The 21,319-nt window shown below is 47.4% G+C and overlaps 1 protein-coding gene across 1 annotated transcript; it reads left to right on the forward strand.

The window, feature by feature from the left end:
* The first annotated feature begins 17,232 nt into the window (after positions 1 to 17,232).
* Positions 17,233 to 18,703, forward strand: LOC109771363 (transcription factor TCP21). The gene has a single exon (XM_020330060.4). The coding sequence runs from the start codon at positions 17,298 to 17,300 to the stop codon at positions 18,066 to 18,068; it is 771 nt and encodes a 256-aa protein (XP_020185649.1). The 5' UTR covers positions 17,233 to 17,297; the 3' UTR covers positions 18,069 to 18,703.
* Positions 18,704 to 21,319: the final 2,616 nt, after the last annotated feature.

Genomic DNA, 21,319 nt, shown 5'->3' on the forward strand with positions numbered 1-21,319 from the left:
TTCTACATCATTTCTGATCAACAATATGTTAACAACATATACTCATCAAAAATTCTATAGTGCTCCCACTCACTTCTTTGGAAATACAAGTTTCTCATGAACTTTGTATAAACCCAAAATCTTTGATCATCTTATCAAAGCGTTCGTTCCAACTCCGAGATGCTTACTCCAATCCTTAGAAGGATGGCTGGAGCTTTGCATACTTGTTAGCATCTTTCAGGATTGACAAAACCTTCTGGTTGTATCACATACAACCTTTCCTCAAGAAAATCATCGAGGAAACAATGTTTTGACATCCTATCTGCAAGATTTCATAAATAACGCAGTAACTGCTAATATAATTCTAACAGACTCTTAGCATCGCTACGAGTGAGAAAGTCTCATCGCAGTCAACTCCTTGAACTTGCCGGAAAACATCTTAACGACAAGTCGAGCTTTATTAATGGTGACACTTACCATCATTGTCTGTCTTCCCTTTAAAATCCATCTGTACCCAACAGCCTTACGACCATCAAGTAGTTCTTTCAAAGTCTATACTTTGTTTTCATACATGGATCCTCTCGGATTTTATGGCCTCGAGCCATTCGTCGGAATCCGGGCCCACCATCGCTTCTCCATAGCTCGTAGGTTCATTGTTGTCTAGCAACATGACTTCCAAGACAGGATTATGTACCACTCTAAAGTATTACGCATCCTTGTCGTCCTATGAGGTTTGGTAGTGACTTGATCTGAAGTTTCATGATCACTATCATAAGCTTCCACTTCAATTGGTGTAGGTGCCACAGGAACAACTTCCTGTGCCCTGCTACACATTAGTAGAAGTGAGGGTTCAATGACCTCATCAAGTCTCCACCATCCTCCCACTCAATTCTTTCGAGAGAAACTTTTTCTCGAGAAAGGACCCGTTTCTAGAAACAATCACTTTTGCTTCCAGATCTGAAATAGGAGGTATACCCAACTGTTTTGGGTATTCTATGAAGATGCATTTATCCGCTTTGCGTTCGAGCTTATCAGCCTGAAACTTTTTCACATAAGCGTCGCAACCCCAAACTTTTAAGAAATGACAGCTTAGGTTTCTCTAAACCATAGTTCATACGGTGTCGTCTCAACGGAATTGCGTGGTGCCCTATTTAAAGTGAATGCGGTTGTCTCTAATGCCTAACCCATAAACGATAGTTGTAATTCGATAAGAGACATCATGGTATGCACCATATCCAATAGGGTGCAGTTATGATGTTCGGACACACCATCACAATATGGTGTTCCAGGCGGTATTAGTCGTGAAACAATTTCCACAATTTCTTAATTGTGTGCCAAACTCGTAACTCAGATATTCATCTCTATGATCATATCACAGACATTTTATCCTCTTGTCACGACGATCTTCAACTTCAGTCTGAAATTACTTGAACCTTTCAATAATTCAGACTTGTGTTTCATCAAGTAAATATTCTCAGCATCTACTCAAATCATCTGTGAAGTAAGAACATAACGATATCCAATGCGTGCCTCACACTCATTGGACTGCACACATAAATTGTATTACTTCCAACAAGTTGCTCTCTTGTTCCATCTTACTGAAAACGAGGCCTTTCAGTCATCTTGCCCATGTGGTATGATTTGCATGTCTCAAGTGATTCAAAATCAAGTGAGTCCAAATGATCCATCTGTATGGACTTTCTTCATGCATATATACTAATAGACATGGTTCGCATGTCTCAATCTTTTCAAAAACGAGTGAGTCCAAAGATCCATCAACATGGAGCTTCTTCATGTGTTTTATACCAATATGACTCAAGTGGCAGTGCCACAAGTATGTGGTACTATCATTACTATCTTATATCTTTTGGCATGAACATGTGTATCACTACGATCGAGATTCAATAAACCATTCATTTTAGGTGCAAGACCATTGAAGGTATTATTCAAATAGACAGAGTAACCATTATTCTCCTTTAATGAATAACCGTATTGCGATAAACATAATCCAATCATGTCTATGCTCAACGCAAACACCAAATAATAATTATTCAGGTTTAACCCCAATCTCGATGGTAGAGGGAGCATGCGATGCTTGATGACATCAACCTTGGAAACACTTCCAACACATATCGTCATCTCACCTTTAGCTAGTCTCCGTTTATTCCGCAGCTTTTATTTTGAGTTACTAACACTTAGCAACCGAACCGGTATCTAATACCCTGGTGCTACTAGGAGTACTAGTAAAGTACACATTAATATAATGTATATCCAATATACTTCTGTCGACCTTGCCAGCCTTCTCATCTACGAAGTATCTAGGGTAGTTCTGCTTAAGTGACCGTTCCCCTCATTTCAGAAGCACTTAGTCTCGGGTTTGGGTTCAACCTTGGGTTTCTTCACTAGAGCAGCAACTGATTTGCCGTTTCATGAAGTATCCCTTCTTGCCCTTGCCCTTCTAGAAACTAGTGGTTTTACTAACCATCAACAATTGATGCTCCTTCTTGATTTCTACTTTTGCGGTGTCAAACATCGCGAGTTGCTCAAGGATCATCATGTCTATCCCTGATATGTTATAGTTCATCACGAAGCTCTAATAGCTTGGTGGCAGTGACTATGGAGAACCATCTCTATCTCATCTGGAAGATTAACTCCCACTCGATTCAAGTGATTGTAGTACTCAGACAATCTGAGCACATGCTCAACGATTGAGCTTTTCTTCCTTAGTTTGCAGGCTTATGAAACTTGTCAGAGGTCTCATACCTCTTGACGTGGGCATTAGTCTGAAACCCCAATTTCAGTCTTTGGAACATCTCATATGTTCTGCGACATTTCAAAACCGTCTTTGGTGCCACAATTTTAAACTGTTAGCATCACACACTGAACTATCACGTAGTCATCAAAACGTGTATGTCAGATGTTTCGTAACATCTACAGACGACGCTCGAGGTTTAGCACACCGAGCGGTGCATTAAGGACATAAGCCTTCTGTGCAGCAATGAGGACAATCCTCAGTTTACGGACCCAGTCCGCATAATTGCTACTATCAACTTTCAACTAAATTTTCTCTAGGAACATATCTTAGTAGAACTAAAGCGTAAGCTACGACATTATTTGCAAAGACCTTTTGACTATGTTCATGATAATTAAGTTCATCTGATTATTTAATGAACTCCCACTTAGATAGACATCCCTCTAGTCATCTAAGTGATACATGATCCGAATCGACTAGGCCGTGTCCGATCATCACGTGAGACGGACTAGTCATCATCGGTGAACATCTCCATGTTGATCGTATCTACTATACGACTCATGTTCGACCTTTCGGTCTCTTGTGTTCCGAGGCCATGTCTGTACATGCTAGGCTCGTCAAGTCAACCTAAGTGTTTTGCTTGTGTTCCGATGCCATGTCTGTACATGCTAGGCTCGTCAACACCCGTTGTATGCGAACGTTAGAATCTATCACACCCGATCATCACGTGGTGCTTCGAAACAACGAACCTTCGCAACGGTGCACAGTTAGCGGGAACACATCTCTTGAAATTTTAGTGAGGGATCATCTTATTTATGCTACCATCGTTCTAAGCAAATAAGATGTAAACATGACAAACATCACATGCAAATCATAAAGTGACATGATATGGCCAATATCATCTTGCGCCTTTTGATCTCCATCTTCGAGGCGCGGCATGATCACCTTCGTCACCAGCATGACACCATGATCTCCATCATCATGATCTCCATCATCGTGTCTTCATGAAGTTGTCTCGCCAACTATTACTTCTACTACTATGGCTAACGGTTAGCAATAAAGTGAAGTAATTACATGGCGTTTTTCATTGACACGCAGGTTGTCATACTCATCGACATGCAAGTCGTGATTCCTATTACAAGAACATGATCAATCTCATACATCACATATATCATTCATCACATCCTTTTGGCCATATCACATCACATAGCATACCCTGCAAAAACAAGTTAGACGTCCTCTAATTGTTGTTGCATGTTTTACGTGGCTGCTATGGGTTTCTAGCAAGAACGTTTCTTACCTACGCAAAAGCCACAACGGTGATATGCCAATTGCTATTTACCCTTCATAAGGACCCTTTTCATCGGATCCGATCCGACTAAAGTGGGAGAGACAGACACCCGCTAGCCACCTTATGCATCAAGTGCATGTCAGTCGGTGGAACCTGTCTCACGTAAGAGTACGTGTAAGGTCGGTCCGGGCCGCTTCATCCCACAATGCCGCCGAATCAAGATAAGACTAGTAACGGTAAGCAAATTGAACAAATCGTCGCCCACAACTACTTTGTGTTCTACTCGTGCATAGAATCTACGCATAAACCTGGCTCATGATGCCACTGTTGGGGAACGTAGCAGAAATTTAAAATTTTCTACGTATCACCAAGATCAATCTATGGAGTCATCTAGCAATGAGAGAGAGGGGAGTGCATCTACATACCCTTGTAGATCGCGCGCGGAAGCGTTCAAGAGAACGGGGTTGATGGAGTCGTACTCGTCGTGATCCAAATCACCGATGATCCTAGCGCCGAACGGACGGCACCTCCGCGTTCAACACACGTACGGAGCGGGGACGTCTCCTCCTTCTTGATCCAGCAAGGGGGAGGAGAATTTGTTGGAGATCCAGCAGCACGACGGCGTGGTGGTGGAAGTAGCGGGATCCCGGCAGGGCTTCGCCAAGCGCAAGCGGGGAGGAAGAGGTGTCATGGGAGGGAGGGAGGCGCCAGGTCTTGGGGTGCTGCTCCCATGCGCCTCCCCACTATATATAGGGGTGGAGGGGGCTGGTTTCTTGCCCTCCAAGTCCATTGGGGCGTTGGCAAAGGTGGGGGAAAGAAATCCCATCATTTCCCTTCCCCACCGATTGTTATCCCCCTTTTTTAGGGATCTTGATCTTATCCCTTCGGGATATGATCTTATTCCTTCTAAGGTGGGATCTTGGTGCGCCTTGACCAGGGGTGTGGGGCCTTGCCCCCACTACCCACGTTCATGTGGGTCCCCCCATGCAGGTGGGCCCCACTTCGGAACCTTCTAGAACCTTCCCGGTACAATACCGAAAAATCCCGAACATTTTCCGGTGGCCAAAATAGGACTTCCCATATATAAATCTTTACCTCCGGACCATTCCGGAACTCCTCGCGACGTCCGGGATCTCATCCGGGACTCCGAACAACTTTCGGTTAACCGCATACTAATATCTCTACAACTCTAGCGTCACCGAACCTTAAGTGTGTAGACCCTACGGGTTCGGGAGACATGCAGACATGACCGAGACGACTCTCCGGTCAATAACCAACAGCGGGATCTGGATACCCATGTTGGCTCCCACATGTTCCACGATGATCTCATCGGATGAACCACGATGTCGAGGATTCAATCAATCCCGTATACAATTCCCTTTGTCAATCGGTACGTTACTTGCCCGAGATTCGACCGTCGGTATCCCAATACCTTGTTCAATCTCGTTACCGGCAAGTCACTTTACTCGTACCGTAACGCATGATCCCGTGGCTAAGTCCTTAGTCACATTGAGCTCATTATGATGATGCATTACCGAGTGGGCCCAGAGATACCTCTCCGTCATACGGAGTGACAAATCCCAGTCTCGATTCGTGCCAACCCAACAGACACTTTCGGAGATACCTGTAGTGCACCTTTATAGCCACCCAGTTACGTTGTGACACGGTATCCGGGAGTTGCACAATCTCATGGTCTAAGGAAATGATACTTGACATTAGAAAAGCTCTAGCAAACGAACTACACGATCTTGTGCTATGCTTAGGATTGGGTCTTGTCCATCACATCATTCTCCTAATGATGTGATCCCGTTATCAATGATATCCAATGTCCATGGTCAGGAAACCATAACCATCTATTGATCAACGAGCTAGTCAACTAGAGGCTTACTAGGGACATGTTGTGGTCTATGTATTCACACATGTATTACGGTTTCCAGTTAATACAATTATAGCATGAACAACAGACAATTATCATGAACAAGGAAATACAATAATAACCATTTTATTATTGCCTCTAGGGCATATTTCCAACAGATTTATATATGGGAAGTCCTTATTCGGTCGCCGGAAGTGTTCGGGGGTATATCGGTATTGTACCGGGACCACCGAAAGGGTTCCGGGGGTCCACCGGGAGGGTCCACCTTCCCCGGAGGGCCCTATGGGCTGAATATAGAGGGGAACCAGCCCCTAGGTGGGCTGCGCGCCAAACCCCCCCTTGGCTTGGGGGGCAACCCTGGAGGGGGCGCCCCCCTTGGCTTGGGGGGCAAGCCTCCCCCTTGGCCGCCGCCCCCCCTCTAGATCCATCTGGAGGGGGCCGGCCCCCTCTCCCTTACCCCTATAAATAGAAGGGGGTGGGTGGGCTGCAACCAAGACATCCAAGGCGCAGCCCCTCCCCTCCCCAACACCTCTCCTCCTCCACGTGTGCTTGGCGAAGCCCTGCCGGAGAACTGTCACTCCACCACCACCACGCCGTCGTGCTGCTGTTGGAGCCTGCTTCCTCAACCTCTCCCTCCTCCTTGCTGGATCAAGGCGCGGGAGACGTCACCGGGCTGCGCGTGTGTGGAACGCGGATGCACCGTTTTTCGGTGCTTGGATCGGATTCTGCCGCGATCTGAATCGCTACGTGTACGACTCCCTCATCCGCGTTCTTGCAACGCTTCCGCATCGCGGTCTTCAAAGGTATGAAGATGCACTCCGCTCTCATTGCTAGTAAACTCCATAGATTGATCTTGGTGATGCGTAGAATTTTTTTTTAATTTCTGCAATGTTCCCCAGCACCGGATACCGCCACACCTAAGGGACGCCAACACGACACGTGTGCGAATGACATAATACCCTAGAGCCAAGAAAGAACATGTTTAGGATGTGTAGCCTTTTCTTGTGATAAGATGAATTTTTATTTTTATTGAAACATTTTTATTTCTGTGGGAAATTATTTCACCACCATTTACTCTAGAATTTTTGACGGAATATTGACTCCAAGACACACCAAGACTGGCACATCCTAAGGCATTGCCTCCGCATCCGAATATAACCGCCACACCCCGCAATTACGCTATGTACAACCCTATGGTTTTATGGAGATTGTCAAGAAATGTCCTACGCTAAGATGATCTTTTCCCTTGAATGATTTTCCTTTTTGAGAGAATTTTTACTCCAAGAGACATCATTGCCGGCATATCCTAGGGCATTGCCTCGGCATCCGCAGGAAACCGCCGCAGCCCACAAATCTGCCATAGTCCACCCTACGGTTTTATTGAGATTGTCGAGAAACGTCTTACGCTAAGATGATCTCTTCACTTGAACGGTTTTCCTTTTTGAGAGAATTTTTACTCCAAGAGACATCATGACCGGCACATGTTGGGTAACGTAGTAGAAATTCAAAATTTTCTACGCATCACCAAGATCAATCTATGGAGTTTACTAGCAACGAGAGGGAAGGAGTGCATCTACATACCCTTGTAGATCGCGAGCGGAAGCGTTCAAGAGAACGGGGTTGATGGAGTCGTACTCGTCGTGATCCAAATCACCGATGATCCTAGCGCCGAACGGACGGCACCTCCGCGTTCAACACACGTACGGAGCAGCAACGTCTTCTCCTTCTTGATCCAGCAAGGGGGGAGGAGAGGTTGATGGAGATCCAGCAGCACGACGGCGTGGTGGTGGAAGTAGCGGGATTCCAACAGGGCTTCGCCAAGCGCTGCGGGAGGAGGGAGATGTGTCACGGGAGGGAGAGGGAGGCGCCAGGGATTAGGTTTTGCTGCCCTCCCTTCCCCCCACTATATATAGGGCCAAGGGAGAGGGGGGGCGCAGCCTTGGCCCTTCCTCCAAGGAAGGGTGCGGCCAGGGAGGAGTCCATCCTCCCCAAGGCACCTCGGAGGTGCCTTCCCCCTTTAGGACTCTTCCTTTCCCTTATCTCCTGGCGCATGGGCCTCTTGGGGCTGGTGCCCTTGGCCCATATAGGCCAAGGCGCACACCCCTACAGCCCATGTGGCCCCTCGGGGCAGGTGGACCACCTTGGCGGACCCCCGGACCCCTTTCGGCACTCCCGGTACAATACCGATAAAGTGCGAAACTTTTCCGGCGACCAAAATAAGACTTCCCATATATAAATCTTTACCTCCAGACCATTTCGGAACTCCTCGTGACGTCCGGGATCTCATCCGGGACTCCGAACAACTTTCGGGTTACCGCATACTAATATCTCTACAACCCTAGCGTCACCGAACCTTAAGTGTGTAGACCCTACGGGTTCGGGAACCATGCAGACATGACCGAGACGTTCTCCGGCCAATAACCAACAGCGGGATCTGGATACCCATGTTGGCTCCCACATGTTCCACGATGATCTCATCGGATGAACCACGATGTCGGGGATTCAATCAATCCCGTATTCAATTCCCTTTGTCTATCGGTATGTTACTTGCCCGAGATTCGATCGTCGGTATCCCGATACCTTGTTCAATCTCGTTACCGGCAAGTCTCTTTACTCGTTCCGTAACTCACATCATCCCGTGATCAACTCCTTGGTCACATTGTGCACATTATGATGATGTCCTACCGAGTGGGCCTAGAGATACCTCTCCGTTAACACGGAGTGACAAATCCCAGTCTCGATTCGTGCCAACCCAACAGACACTTTCGGAGATACCTGTAGTGCACCTTTATAGCCACCCAGTTACGTTGTGACGTTTGGTACACCCAAACATTCCTACGGTATCCGGGAGTTGCACAATCTCATGGTCTAAGGAAATGATACTTGACATTAGAAAAGCTCTGAGCAAACGAACTACACGATCTTGTGCTAGGCTTAGGATTGGGTCTCGTCCATCACATCATTCTCCTAATGATGTGATCCCGTTATCAACGACATACAATGTCCATGGTCAGGAAACCGTCGTAACCATCTATTGATCAACGAGCTAGTCAACTAGAGGCTTACTAGGGACATGGTGTTGTCTATGTATCCACACATGTATCTGAGTTTCCTATCAATACAATTCTAGCATGGATAATAAACGATTATCATGAACAAGGAAATATAATAATAACCTATTTATTATTGCCTCTAGGGCATATTTCCAACAGTCTCCCACTTGCACTAGAGTCAATAATCTAGTTCACATCGCCATGTGATTAACACTCATAGGTCACATCACCATGTGACCAATACCCAAAGAGTTTACTAGAGTCAACAATCTAGTTCACATCACTATGTGATTAACACTCAATGAGTTCTGGTTTGATCATGTTATGCTTGTGAGAGAGGTTATTAGTCAACGGGTCTGAACCTTTCAGATCCGTGTGTGCTTTACGAATATCTATGTCATCTTGTGGATGCTACCACGCGCTACTTGGAGCCATTTCAAATAACTGCTCTACTATACGAATCCGGTTTACTACTTAGAGCCATCCGGATTAGTGTCAAAGTTCGCATCGATGTAACCCTTTACGACGAACTCCTTTTCACCTCCATAATCGAGAAAATTCCTTAGTCCACTAGATACTAAGGATAAGTTCGACCGCTGTCATGTGATCCATTCCCGGATCACTATTGTACCCCTTGACCAACTCATGGCAAGGCACACTTCATGTGCGGTACACAGCATAGCATACTGTAGAGCCTACGTCTAAAGCATAGGGGACGACCTTCGTCCTTTCTGTCTCTTCTGCTGTGGTCAGGTCTTGAGTCTTACTCAATACTCACACCTTGTAACACAGCCAAGAACTCCTTCTTTGCTGATCTATTTTGAACTCTTTCAAAATCATGTCAAGGTGTGCGTTCTTTGAAAGTATCATCAGGCGTCTTGATCTATCTCTATAGATCTTGATGCCCAATATGTAAGCAGCTTTATCCAGGTCTTCCTTTGAAAAACTCCTTTCAAACAACCCTTTATGCTTTCCAGAAATTCTACATCATTCCGGATCAACAATATGTCATTCACATATACTTATCAGAAATGTTGTAGCGCTCCCACTCACTTTATTGTAAATACAAGTTTCTAACGAACTTTGTATAAACCCAAAAACTTTGATCACTCCATCAAAGCGTATATTCTGACTCCGAGATGCTTGCTCTAGTCCATGGAAGGATCGCTGGAGCTAGCATACCTTTTAGCATCCTTAGGATCGACAAAACCTTTCTGATTGTATCACATACAACCTTTCCTTACGAAAACTGGTAAGGAAACTTGTTTTGACATCCATCTGCCAGATTTCATAAATGCAGCTAATGCTAATATGATTCCGACGGACTTAAGCATCGCTACGGATGAGAAAATCTCATCGTAGTCAACTCCTTGAACTTGTGAAAATTCTCTTTGCCACAAGTCGAGCTTCATAGACGGTAACATTACCGTCCATTTCCGTCTTCTTCTTAAAGATCCATTTATGTCAATGGCTTGCCGATCATCGGGCAAGTTCACCAAAGTCCATGCTTTGTTCTGATACATGGATCCTATCTCGGATTTCATGGCTTCTAACCATTTGTCGGAATATGGGCCCACAATCGCTTCCCCATAGCTCGTAGGTTCATTGTTGTCTAGCAACATGACTTCCAAGACAGGATTACGTACCACTCTGAAGTAGTACGCATCCTTGTCGACCTACGAGGTTTGGTAGTGACTTGATCCGAAGTTTCATGATCAATATCATAAGCTTCCACTTCAATTGGTGTAGGTGCCACAGGAACAACTTCCTGTGCCCTGCTACACACTAGTTGAAGTGACGGTTCAATAACCTTATCAAGTCTCCACCATCCTCCCACTTAATTCTTTCGAGAGAAACTTTTCCTCGAGAAAGGACCTGTTTCTAGAAACAATCACCTTGCTTCCGGATCTGAAATAGGAGGTATACCCAACTGTTTTGTGTATTCTATGAAGATGCATTTATCTGCTATGGGTTCGAGCTTATCAGCCTGAAACATTTTCACATAAGCGTCGCAGCCCCAAACTTTTAAGAAACGACAACTTAGGTCTCTAAACGGTGTCGTCTCAACGGAATTGCATGGTGCCCTATTTAAAGTGAATGCGGTTGTCTCTAATGCCTAACCCATAAACGATAGTGGTAAAGAGACATCATGGTATGCACCATATCCAATAGGGTGCAGTTATGATGTTCGGACACACCATCACATTGTGGTGTTCCAGGCGGTATTAATTGTGAAACACTTTCCACAATGTCTTAATTGTGTGCCAAACTCGTAACTCAGATATCTCTATGATCATATCATATACATTTTATCCTCTTGTCACGACGATCTTCAACTTCACTCTGAAATTACTTGAACCTTGCAATAATTCGGACTTGTGTTTCATCAAGTAAATAATCTCAGCATCTACTCAAATCATCTGTGAAGTAAGAACATATCGATATCCACTATGTGCCTCAGCACTCATTGGACTGTACACATTAAATGTATTACTTCCAAAAAGTTGCTCTCTTGTTCCATCTTACTGAAAACGAGGCTTTTCAGTCATCTTGCCCATGTGGTATGATTTGCATGTCTCAAGTGATTCAAAATCAAGTGAGTCCAAACGATCCATCTGCATGGAGTTTGTTCATGCATATATACCAATAGACATGCTTTGCATGTCTCAATCTTTTCAAAAACGAGTGAGTCCAAAGATCCATCTACATGGAGCTTCTTCATGCGTTCTATACCAATATGACTCAAGTGGCAGTGCCACAAATATGTGGTACTATCATTACTATCTTATATCTTTTGGCACAAACATGTGTATCACTGCGATCGAGATTCATTTTAGGTGCAAGACCATTGAAGGTATTATTCAAATAAACAGAGTAACCATTATTCTCCTTAGATGAATAACCGTATTGCGATAAACATAATCCAATCATGCTCAACGCAAACACCAAATCTCGATGGTAGAGGGAGCATGCGATGCTTGATCACATCAACCTTGGAAACACTTCCAACACATATCGTCATCTCACCTTTAGCTAGTCTCCGTTTATTCCGCAGCTTTTATTTCGAGTTACTAACACTTAGCAACTGAACCGGTATCTAATACCCTGGTGCTGCTAGGAGTACTAATAAAGTACACATTCATATAATGTATATCCAATATACTTCTGTCGACCTTGCCTGCCTTCTCATCTACCAAGTATCTAGGGTAGTACTGCTTCAGTGACCGTTCCTCTCATTACAGAAGCACTTAGTCTCGGGTTTGGGTTCAACCTTGGGATTCTTCACTAGAGCAGCAAATGACTTGCTGTTTCATGAAGTATCCCTTTTGCCCTTGCCCTTCTTAAACTAGTGGTTTTACTAACCATCAACAATTGATGCTCCTTCTTGATTTCTACTTTCGCGGTGTCAAACGTCGCGAATAACTCAAGGATCATCATAACTATCCCTGATATGTTATAGTTCATCAAGAAGCTCTACTAGCTTGGTGGCAGTGACTATGGAGAACCATCACTATCTCATCTGGGAGATTAACTCTCACTCGATTCAAGCGATTGTGGTACTCAGACAATCTGAGCACATGCTCAACGATTGAGCTTTTCTCCCTTAGTTTGCAGGCTTAAGAAACTTGTCAGAGGTCTCATACCTCTTGACGTGGGCACTAGTCTGAAATCCCAATTTCAGTCTTCGGAACATCTCATATGTTCTGCGACGTTTCTAAAACGTCTTTGGTGCCACAATTCTAAACCGTTAGCAATACGCACTGAACTATCACGTAGTCATCAAAACGTGTATGTCAGATGTTACGCAACATCTACAGACGACGCTGAGGTTCAGCACACCGAGCGGTGCATTAAGGACATAAGCCTTCTGTGCAGCAATGAGGACAATCCTCAGTTCACGGACCCAGTCCGCATAATTGCTACTATCAACTTTCAACTAAATTTTCTCTAGGAACATATCTTAACCAGTAGAACTAAAGCGCAAGCTATGACACAATTTGCAAAGACCCTTTTGACTATGTTCATGATAATGAAGTTCATCTGATTATGAACTCCCACTCAGATAGACATCCCTCTAGTCATCTAAGTGATACATGATCCGAGTCAAACTAGGCCGTGTCCGATCATCACGTGAAACGGACTAGTCATCATCGGTGAACATCTCCATGTTGATCGTATCTTCTATACGACTCATGCTCGACCTTTCGGTCTCTTGTGTTCCGAGGCCATGTCTGTACATGCTAGGCTCGTCAAGTCAACCTAAGTGTTTCGCATGTGTTCCGAGGCCATGTCTGTACATGCTAGGCTCGTCAACACCCGTTGTATTCGAACGTTAGAATCTATCACACCCGATCATCACGTGGTGCTTCCAAACAACGAACCTTCGCAACGGTGCACAGTTAGGGGGAACACGTCTCTTGAAATTTTATAAGGGATCATCTTACTTACTACCGTCGTTCTAAGCAAATAAGATGCATAACATGATAAACATCACATGCAATCAAATAGTGACATGATATGGCCAATATCATTTTGCTCCTTTGATCTCCATCTTCGGGGCACCATGATCATCTTTGTCACCGGCATGACACCATGATCTCCATCATCATGATCTCCATCATTGTGTCTTCATGAAGTTGTCATGCCAACGATTACTTCTACTTCTATGGCTAACGCGCTTAGCAATAAAGTAAAGTAATTTACATGGCGTTATTCAATGACACGCAGGTCATACAAAAATAAAGACAACTCCTATGGCTCCTGCCGGTTGTCATACCCATCGACATGCAAGTCGTGATTCCTATTACAAGAATATGATCAATCTCATACATCACATATATCATTCATCGCATCTTCTGGCCATATCACATCACATAGCATACCCTGCAAAAACAAGTTAGACGTCCTCTAATTGTTGTTGCAAGTTTTTACGTGGCTTGTATAGGTTTCTAGCAAGAACGTTTCTTACCTACGTAAAACCACAACGTGATATGCCAATTTCTATTTACCCTTCATAAGGACCCTTTTCATCGAATCCGTTCCGACTAAAGTGGGAGAGACAGACACCCGCTAGCCACCTTATGCAACTAGTGCATGTCAGTCGGTGGAACCTATCTCACGTAAGAGTACGTGTAAGGTCGGTCCGGGCCGCTTCATCCCACGATGCCGCCGAATCAAGATAAGACTAGTAACGGCAAGTAAATTGACAAAATCGACGCCCACAACTACTTTGTGTTCTACTCGTGCATAGAAACTACGCATAGACCTAGCTCATGATGCCACTATTGGGTAACGTAGCAGAAATTCAAAATTTTCTACGCATCACCAAGATCAATCTATGGAGTTTACTAGCAACGAGAGGGAAGGAGTGCATCTACATACCCTTGTAGATCGCGAGCGGAAGCGTTCAAGAGAACGGGGTTGATGGAGTCGTACTCGTCGTGATCCAAATCACCGATGATCCTAGCGCCGAACGGACGGCACCTCCGCGTTCAACACACGTACGGAGCAGCAACGTCTCCTCCTTCTTGATCCAGCAAGGGGGGAGGAGAGGTTGATGGAGATCCAGCAGCACGACGGCGTGGTGGTGGAAGTAGCGGGATTCCAACAGGGCTTCGCCAAGCGCTGCGGGAGGAGGGAGATGTGTCACGGGAGGGAGAGGGAGGCGCCAGGGATTAGGTTTTGCTGCCCTCCCTTCCCCCCACTATATATAGGGCCAAGGGAGAGGGGGGCGCAGCCTTGGCCCTTCCTCCAAGGAAGGGTGCGGCCAGGGTCTGTCCATCCTCCCCAAGGCACCTCGGAGGTGCCTTCCCCCTTTAGGACTCTTCCTTTCCCTTATCTCCCGGCGCATGGGCCTCTTGGGGCTGGTGCCCTTGGCCCATATAGGCCAAGGCGCACACCCCTACAGCCCATGTGGCCCCCCGGGGCAGGTGGACCCCCTTGGTGGACCCCCGGACCCCTTTCGGCACTCCCGGTACAATACCGATAAAGTGCGAAACTTTTCCGGTGACCAAAATAAGACTTCCCATATATAAATCTTTACCTCCGGACCATTTCGGAACTCCTCGTGACGTCCGGGATCTCATCCGGGACTCCGAACAACTTTCGGGTTACCGCATACTAATATCTCTACAACCCTAGCGTCACCGAACCTTAAGTGTGTAGACCCTACGGGTTCGGGAACCATGCAGACATGACCGAGACGTTCTCCGGCCAATAACCAACAGCGGGATCTGGATACCCATGTTGGCTCCCACATGTTCCACGATGATCTCATCGGATGAACCACGATGTCGGGGATTCAATCAATCCCGTATTCAATTCCCTTTGTCTATCGGTATGTTACTTGCCCGAGATTCGATCGTCGGTATCCCGATACCTTGTTCAATCTCGTTACCGGCAAGTCTCTTTACTCGTTCCGTAACTCACATCATCCCGTGATCAACTCCTTGGTCACATTGTGCACATTATGATGATGTCCTACCGAGTGGGCCTAGAGATACCTCTCCGTTTACACGGAGTGACAAATCCCAGTCTCGATTCGTGCCAACCCAACAGACACTTTCGGAGATACCTGTAGTGCACCTTTATAGCCACCCAGTTATGTTGTGACGTTTGGTACACCCAAAGCATTCCTACGGTATCCGGGAGTTGCACAATCTCATGGTCTAAGGAAATGATACTTGACATTAGAAAAGCTCTGAGCAAACGAACTACACGATCTTGTGCTAGGCTTAGGATTGGGTCTCGTCCATCACATCATTCTCCTAATGATGTGATCCCGTTATCAACGACATCCAATGTCCATGGTCAGGGAACCGTCGTAACCATCTATTGATCAACGAGCTAGTCAACTAGAGGCTTACTAGGGACATGGTGTTGTCTATGTATCCACACATGTATCTGAGTTTCCTATCAATACAATTCTAGCATGGATAATAAATGATTATCATGAACAAGGAAATATAATAATAACCTATTTATTATTGCCTCTAGGGCATATTTCCAACAGCACATCCTTGGGCATTGCCTCGGCATCCGCCGCAGCCCGCAAATCCGCCATACACCACCCTGCGGTTTTATGGGGATTGTCGAGAAACCTCTTATGCTAAGATGACCCCTTCACTTTAATGCTTTTCCTTTACATAAGAATTTTTACTCCAAGACACATCATGACCAACTCTCGGATGCATTGCCTCGGGATCCGCTTGTAACTTCCACACCCCCGTTAATCCGCCATACACAACGCTACGTTTTTATGGAGATTGTCAAGAAACGTCTTAACGCTAGGATGATCACTTCACTTGAACATTTTTTTTCCTTTTCGAAGAATTTTTACTCCAAGACACATCATGACCACCACACCCGAGGGAATTGCCTTAGGATCCGCATGTAACCTCCGCACCCCCACAAATCCGCCATACACCACCCTACGGTTTATAAAGGGGATCGTCGAGTAACCGATCGTGACATGATGATCCCTTGACTTCCAAGGGTTTTCCTTTTTTTGCGAGAATAATTACTCCAAGAGACATAACACCCAGGGGCATCGCCTCGGCATCCGCATGTAACCGCCACGCCCGGCGAACCCGCCATACACCACCCTATGGCTTTTACGGAGACTGACCAGAAACGTATCGTGCTAAGATGATTCCTTCACTTGAAAGATATCCCCTCCTCATTAAATTCTTACTCCAAGAAACGCCAAAACCGGCTCACCGGGGAACCGCCATGACATCCGGATACCACCGCACCTAGGGGGCGCGAGCCCGAAAAGTGTGCGGATGACATAACACCTTGGATCCAAGCAAGACCATGTTTAGCACGTGTAGACTTTTCTTCTGATAAGATGAATTTTTATTCTCATTGAAACATTTTTATTTCTGCGCGAATGGAATTATTTCACCAACGGTTACTCTAGGTAAAATCCAAGGAATGAATTTATGGAAATGAATCAAACCCAGCCAATGCGCCAGGTAAAGGCCAGGCTGTCAAAAACGTCACCCCTGGAAAGAAAGAGGTAATTGCCGTTTCCCGGTCCTGGCTCCGCTATAGACAACTCACAGCACCTCATTAGTCATTACCCCACCCGCACAGAAGACGCTCTCTGACAGCTGGGCTCCAGAGGAGGATGACCCCACCAGTCATGGAAAGCGAGTAGGGATTAGTGCTGTAGGGTCCAGTGTGGCGGGCGGGCCTGGCAGGGCCCAGCGCGGCCCATGTGGCCTCCCGTCCGCCTGTCTCCACTCCACTCCCCACCGGTGGCGCTCTCCTCAATCATTAACCCCCCAACCCCACCCCGCACCCCACCCCAGACCCCCCCCCCCTCCCTCCCTCTCCACCACCATGACGACGAGGCCCGACGGCGGCGGCGTGGGCGCCGGCGGCGACGGCGCGGAGGGCAAGCAGCTGGTGCCGGTGGCGGCGGCGGCGAACGGGACGAATGGCGGCGCGCTGGCGGTGCGCAAGGCGCCGTCCAAGGACCGGCACAGCAAGGTGGACGGCCGGGGGCGGCGCATCCGGATGCCCATCATCTGCGCGGCGCGGGTGTTCCAGCTCACCCGTGAGCTCGGCCACAAGTCCGACGGCCAGACCATCGAGTGGCTGCTCCGCCAGGCCGAGCCCTCCATCATCGCCGCCACCGGCTCCGGCACCACCCCGGCCTCCTTCTCCACCTCCTCCCCCTCCTCCCTCCGCCCCCCCGGCGCCCCCCACCCGCAGCACCCCCACGCGCACGCCCAGCCGCTCGCCGTCTCCCCGCACCACCACCTTCCGCACGCCGCGCCCTTCATCCTCGGCAAGCGCGTCCGCGACGACGACGGCAACGGCAACGGCGCGGCGTCCGGCGAGGCGGCGGCGGTCACCGCGGCCATGGCCCCGGCCCCGGGCTTCTGGGCGCTGCCGGCGCGGGGCGACTTCGGGCAGCTGTGGAGCTTCGCGCCGCCGCCGGAGATGATGGTGGCGGCGCCGGCGATGGCGGGGGAGGCCTCCGCCGCCCGGGTCGGCAACTACCTGCCCATGGCGCAGGCCAACCTGAACCTGCTCGCCTCCTTCTCCGGCGGCCCCGGCGGCGCCGGCCAGGCCACCGGGCGGGCCGAGGAGGAGACCGCCCACTGAGCGGCGCCGGCGGCGGGTGTGCAGGGTTTTAGGCAGGGCTAGGGTTTGTTTCTTCCCCGTCGGCGCAGATTGCTTGCTTTTGGGGTCAGTCAATTTCTATGGTTCCTCCGGCAAGAGGAAAAGATTACTGAAAGTGTTCATCAGACAAGGCGGTGCTGGTACCGTCAGTCAATTCAGTGCGAATTAAGCTTGCTCCTCTGCTCTCTCTATTCTCTTCTTCCCAGTTCAGTTAGGTCAGGTCAGGTCAATTGGGTGTCTAAATTTCTGCGGGTAGCAACAGCAATTCTTGCTCCTTTTTTCATGTAAAAATCAATCATCATGGGTCGAGGTCGTGTGGGTTCCTATTACTTTCTAGTCAGTTGGTCAGTGAGTGCAGTGGTGCTGCTGTCAAATGTGGTTCCCTTTTCTCTCTTGGTTTGCTTTGTGCTGCTGATTCCAAGAAAGTAAGAAGAACAAGAAAGGCTTGCACAATTCTGCAGCAAGATGGAGGATATCAAGCATGGCTTCAGTAAGTTGCTCCTCTGCTCTGTTTCTTAGGTCTTTTTTTCTTGATTCTTGAGATTTTTCGTTTCTTTTGTTCTCTGGATTGAATTAGTGCTTGGTGAGAATAATAATAATAAGTAACTGTTGGTTTAGCTCAGGTAGCCAGCTCCTGTATGTATCTATCTTTTGATTGTTTGATGGGTGTGTCACCATGGATGGAATTGATCAATGGACAAAAATAAGCACACAGAAGAAACATCTGTCCGTCCATCATCCTGTCATGTTTGTTTGTGAATTGTGGCCGCTCCTGCTCCTTGCAACGTCTCTGTCTTGCATCCTAGTACCCTGCCACTCATACTTATTACCATATCATACCACTACCATTGTTTGCAAAATTCAAGCACCCAGCAGCTACTTTCTAGAACGGAATCAGACCTTTTCAGCAGGTAATTGCATCGCATTGCAACTGGTTTTGCGGCTGCTGTTGCTGCTACTGTGTTGTGTTGCATGTGCGGTCAGCTGTGGAGGTAGAATAATCGTCCCGAGTGGGGGCTCTACTGTACTGTACTTGTGGGTGGCAAACCAACTTTCTCATGCTGACAGGAATCGTGTCTGGCCCTGCATTTTGCCTGATTGCTCTGGTTGGTGCCGTTTCTGATAGTATAATTATCAGGATGATTGCATTTGATTAGCCTTTTCCTTTCAATCTTTTCTATCTTGTTTGTGGCCAAGTGGGGGATGAGGGTCCTCCTATGAGATGCCCCGCTTTCTGATCCCCATTATTTCCCCATTCTTTAACAATCCAGGGTACCAGTATTCTGGACGGATAGCGGGCGCTGCACTGACAATAGTCAACTCTGTCCTGCTGCGTGCCCTGGCAAAGCATGTCTGCCTGGGCCTGGGCCTGGGCCTCCACTTCTGTCCTTTCACTCCTTGCCGCCACTGCTGCTGATCCAGTTGCAATAGAGAAATGAGATCAAGATTCTGAAGAGTAAGACGTTTTTTTTAACTTATTACGGTAAAAAAAAATACAGTACCACGAGTGGCCGCGTCTTCCCTTTCTGTTTCTAGTGGTGGCTGGTTGTCTCTTGAGATGGTGGTAGAAGCGGCTCGACAAGTGTGGGTAGATGTGTGGTGGAGGTAAATGATTGTCACGCACACGCAGACGTGACCAAAGGTGGTGAAAATGAAATGATGCGCACCGGCGATTCTGATGAATGAATCGCGCCTTTTTGGGCCTGATGATAGATAATCTGGCATCTTTCCGAGCTGGATGGATTCAGCTTGTCTCTCTGCTTGTTGTGTTGGTTTGTTTGTTTCGGTGGGAATTAACTGTTGGCTGAAGCTTGAGGATCATCACGCAGCAGTAGCAGAACCACTGCCAGAATCGCCTCGTCTCGTCTCAGATGTTCACACCAGGTGTTCGTAAGCGCATCTCCAATGCCGACCCACAAACCTCCCGCAACCGTCTTTAACGCCCATCCTCAAACCTCCGTAACCGTCCTGACCGCGAAAGCCATCCAACATGGGTCTATACCGCTCCACAGGGGCGATTTGGGCATGTTTTCTCTCGCAAACCGGAGACAAATGTGCGCAAGGTTGACGCGAGTCTGGACCGCTCCCAAACCCGTTTCTAATCGTCCTGGCCCACCAAAAAACCCTTCCCTTCCCGCGTGTTTTCGGTCAACACTGCTTCAGAGAGTAAGAGCATCTCCAGCCGTTGGCCCCCCAGGACGCATAAAAATCGCCCCTTGGGGGCGAGCCGGCGATACAATCGGCGCTGGGGGCGGTTTTGCGCCCAGTCGTCGCCCCCAGGCGCCGATATTGACCCACTTTTCAGCCCCATTTCGGCGAATAAAGGGCCCATATGGGCGAGAATAGGCCCATATTCGACGTGGTTCGCCGTGGCTCGGCGTTCAATTATCAACATAAATATTTTTTTATCACATATTTCATCACAAAAAAATCAAATACTTCAACAAAATAGTACAACAACAAATAGTTCAATACAAATTATATAATTCAACAAATAAAAACTCATATTTCATCACACGTCGCGCCCGGCGTCGCCCTTGAGCCTCCATAGGTGCTCTATCAGATCCTGCTGCAGTTGATGATGCACCTGTGGGTCTCAGATCTCCTGACGCATACTGAGGTAGGCAGTCCAGGTTGCCGGTAGCTGGTGATCAACTTCGGCTAGAGGACCCTGCCTGTAGTATGGTTCAGTGTCAAACACTGGGTCTTCTTGCTCGCTCTCGATGATCATGTTGTGCAAGATGACACAGCAAGTCATAATCTCCCACATTTGATCTTTCGACCAGGTCTGAGCGGGGTACCGGACAACAGCAAATCGAGATTGGAGCACACCAAATGCCCGCTCGACATCCTTCCTGCAAGCCTCCTGAATCTTTGCAAACCAGGCGTTCTTGCCTCCTGGCACAGGGTTTGAGATCGTCTTCACAAATGTCGGACCATCTCGGATAGATGCCATCAGCTAGATAGTACCCCTTGTTGTAGTGCCGCCCATTGATCTCGAAGTTCACCGGAGGAGAATGACCTTCAACAAGCTTGGCAAAGACAGGAGAGCACTGCATCACGTTGATGTCATTGTGAGTTCCTGACATACCAAAGAAGGAGTGCCAAATCCAGAGGTCCTGTGTGGCCACCGCCTCAAGTACCACACTGCAACCGCCTTTGGCGCCTTTGTACATCCCCTGCCAAGCAAATGGGCAATTCTTCCATTTCCAATGCATGCAGTCGATGCTTCC

The sequence above is a fragment of the Aegilops tauschii genome, chromosome 6 (assembly GCF_002575655.3).
Source record: "Aegilops tauschii subsp. strangulata cultivar AL8/78 chromosome 6, Aet v6.0, whole genome shotgun sequence".
NCBI lineage: Eukaryota > Viridiplantae > Streptophyta > Magnoliopsida > Poales > Poaceae > Aegilops > Aegilops tauschii.

Bases quoted from the DNA above. Each gene is read 5' to 3' on its own strand.
- LOC109771363 (XM_020330060.4), top strand. From the start codon at position 17,298: ATGACGACGAGGCCCGACGGCGGCGGCGTGGGCGCCGGCGGCGACGGC.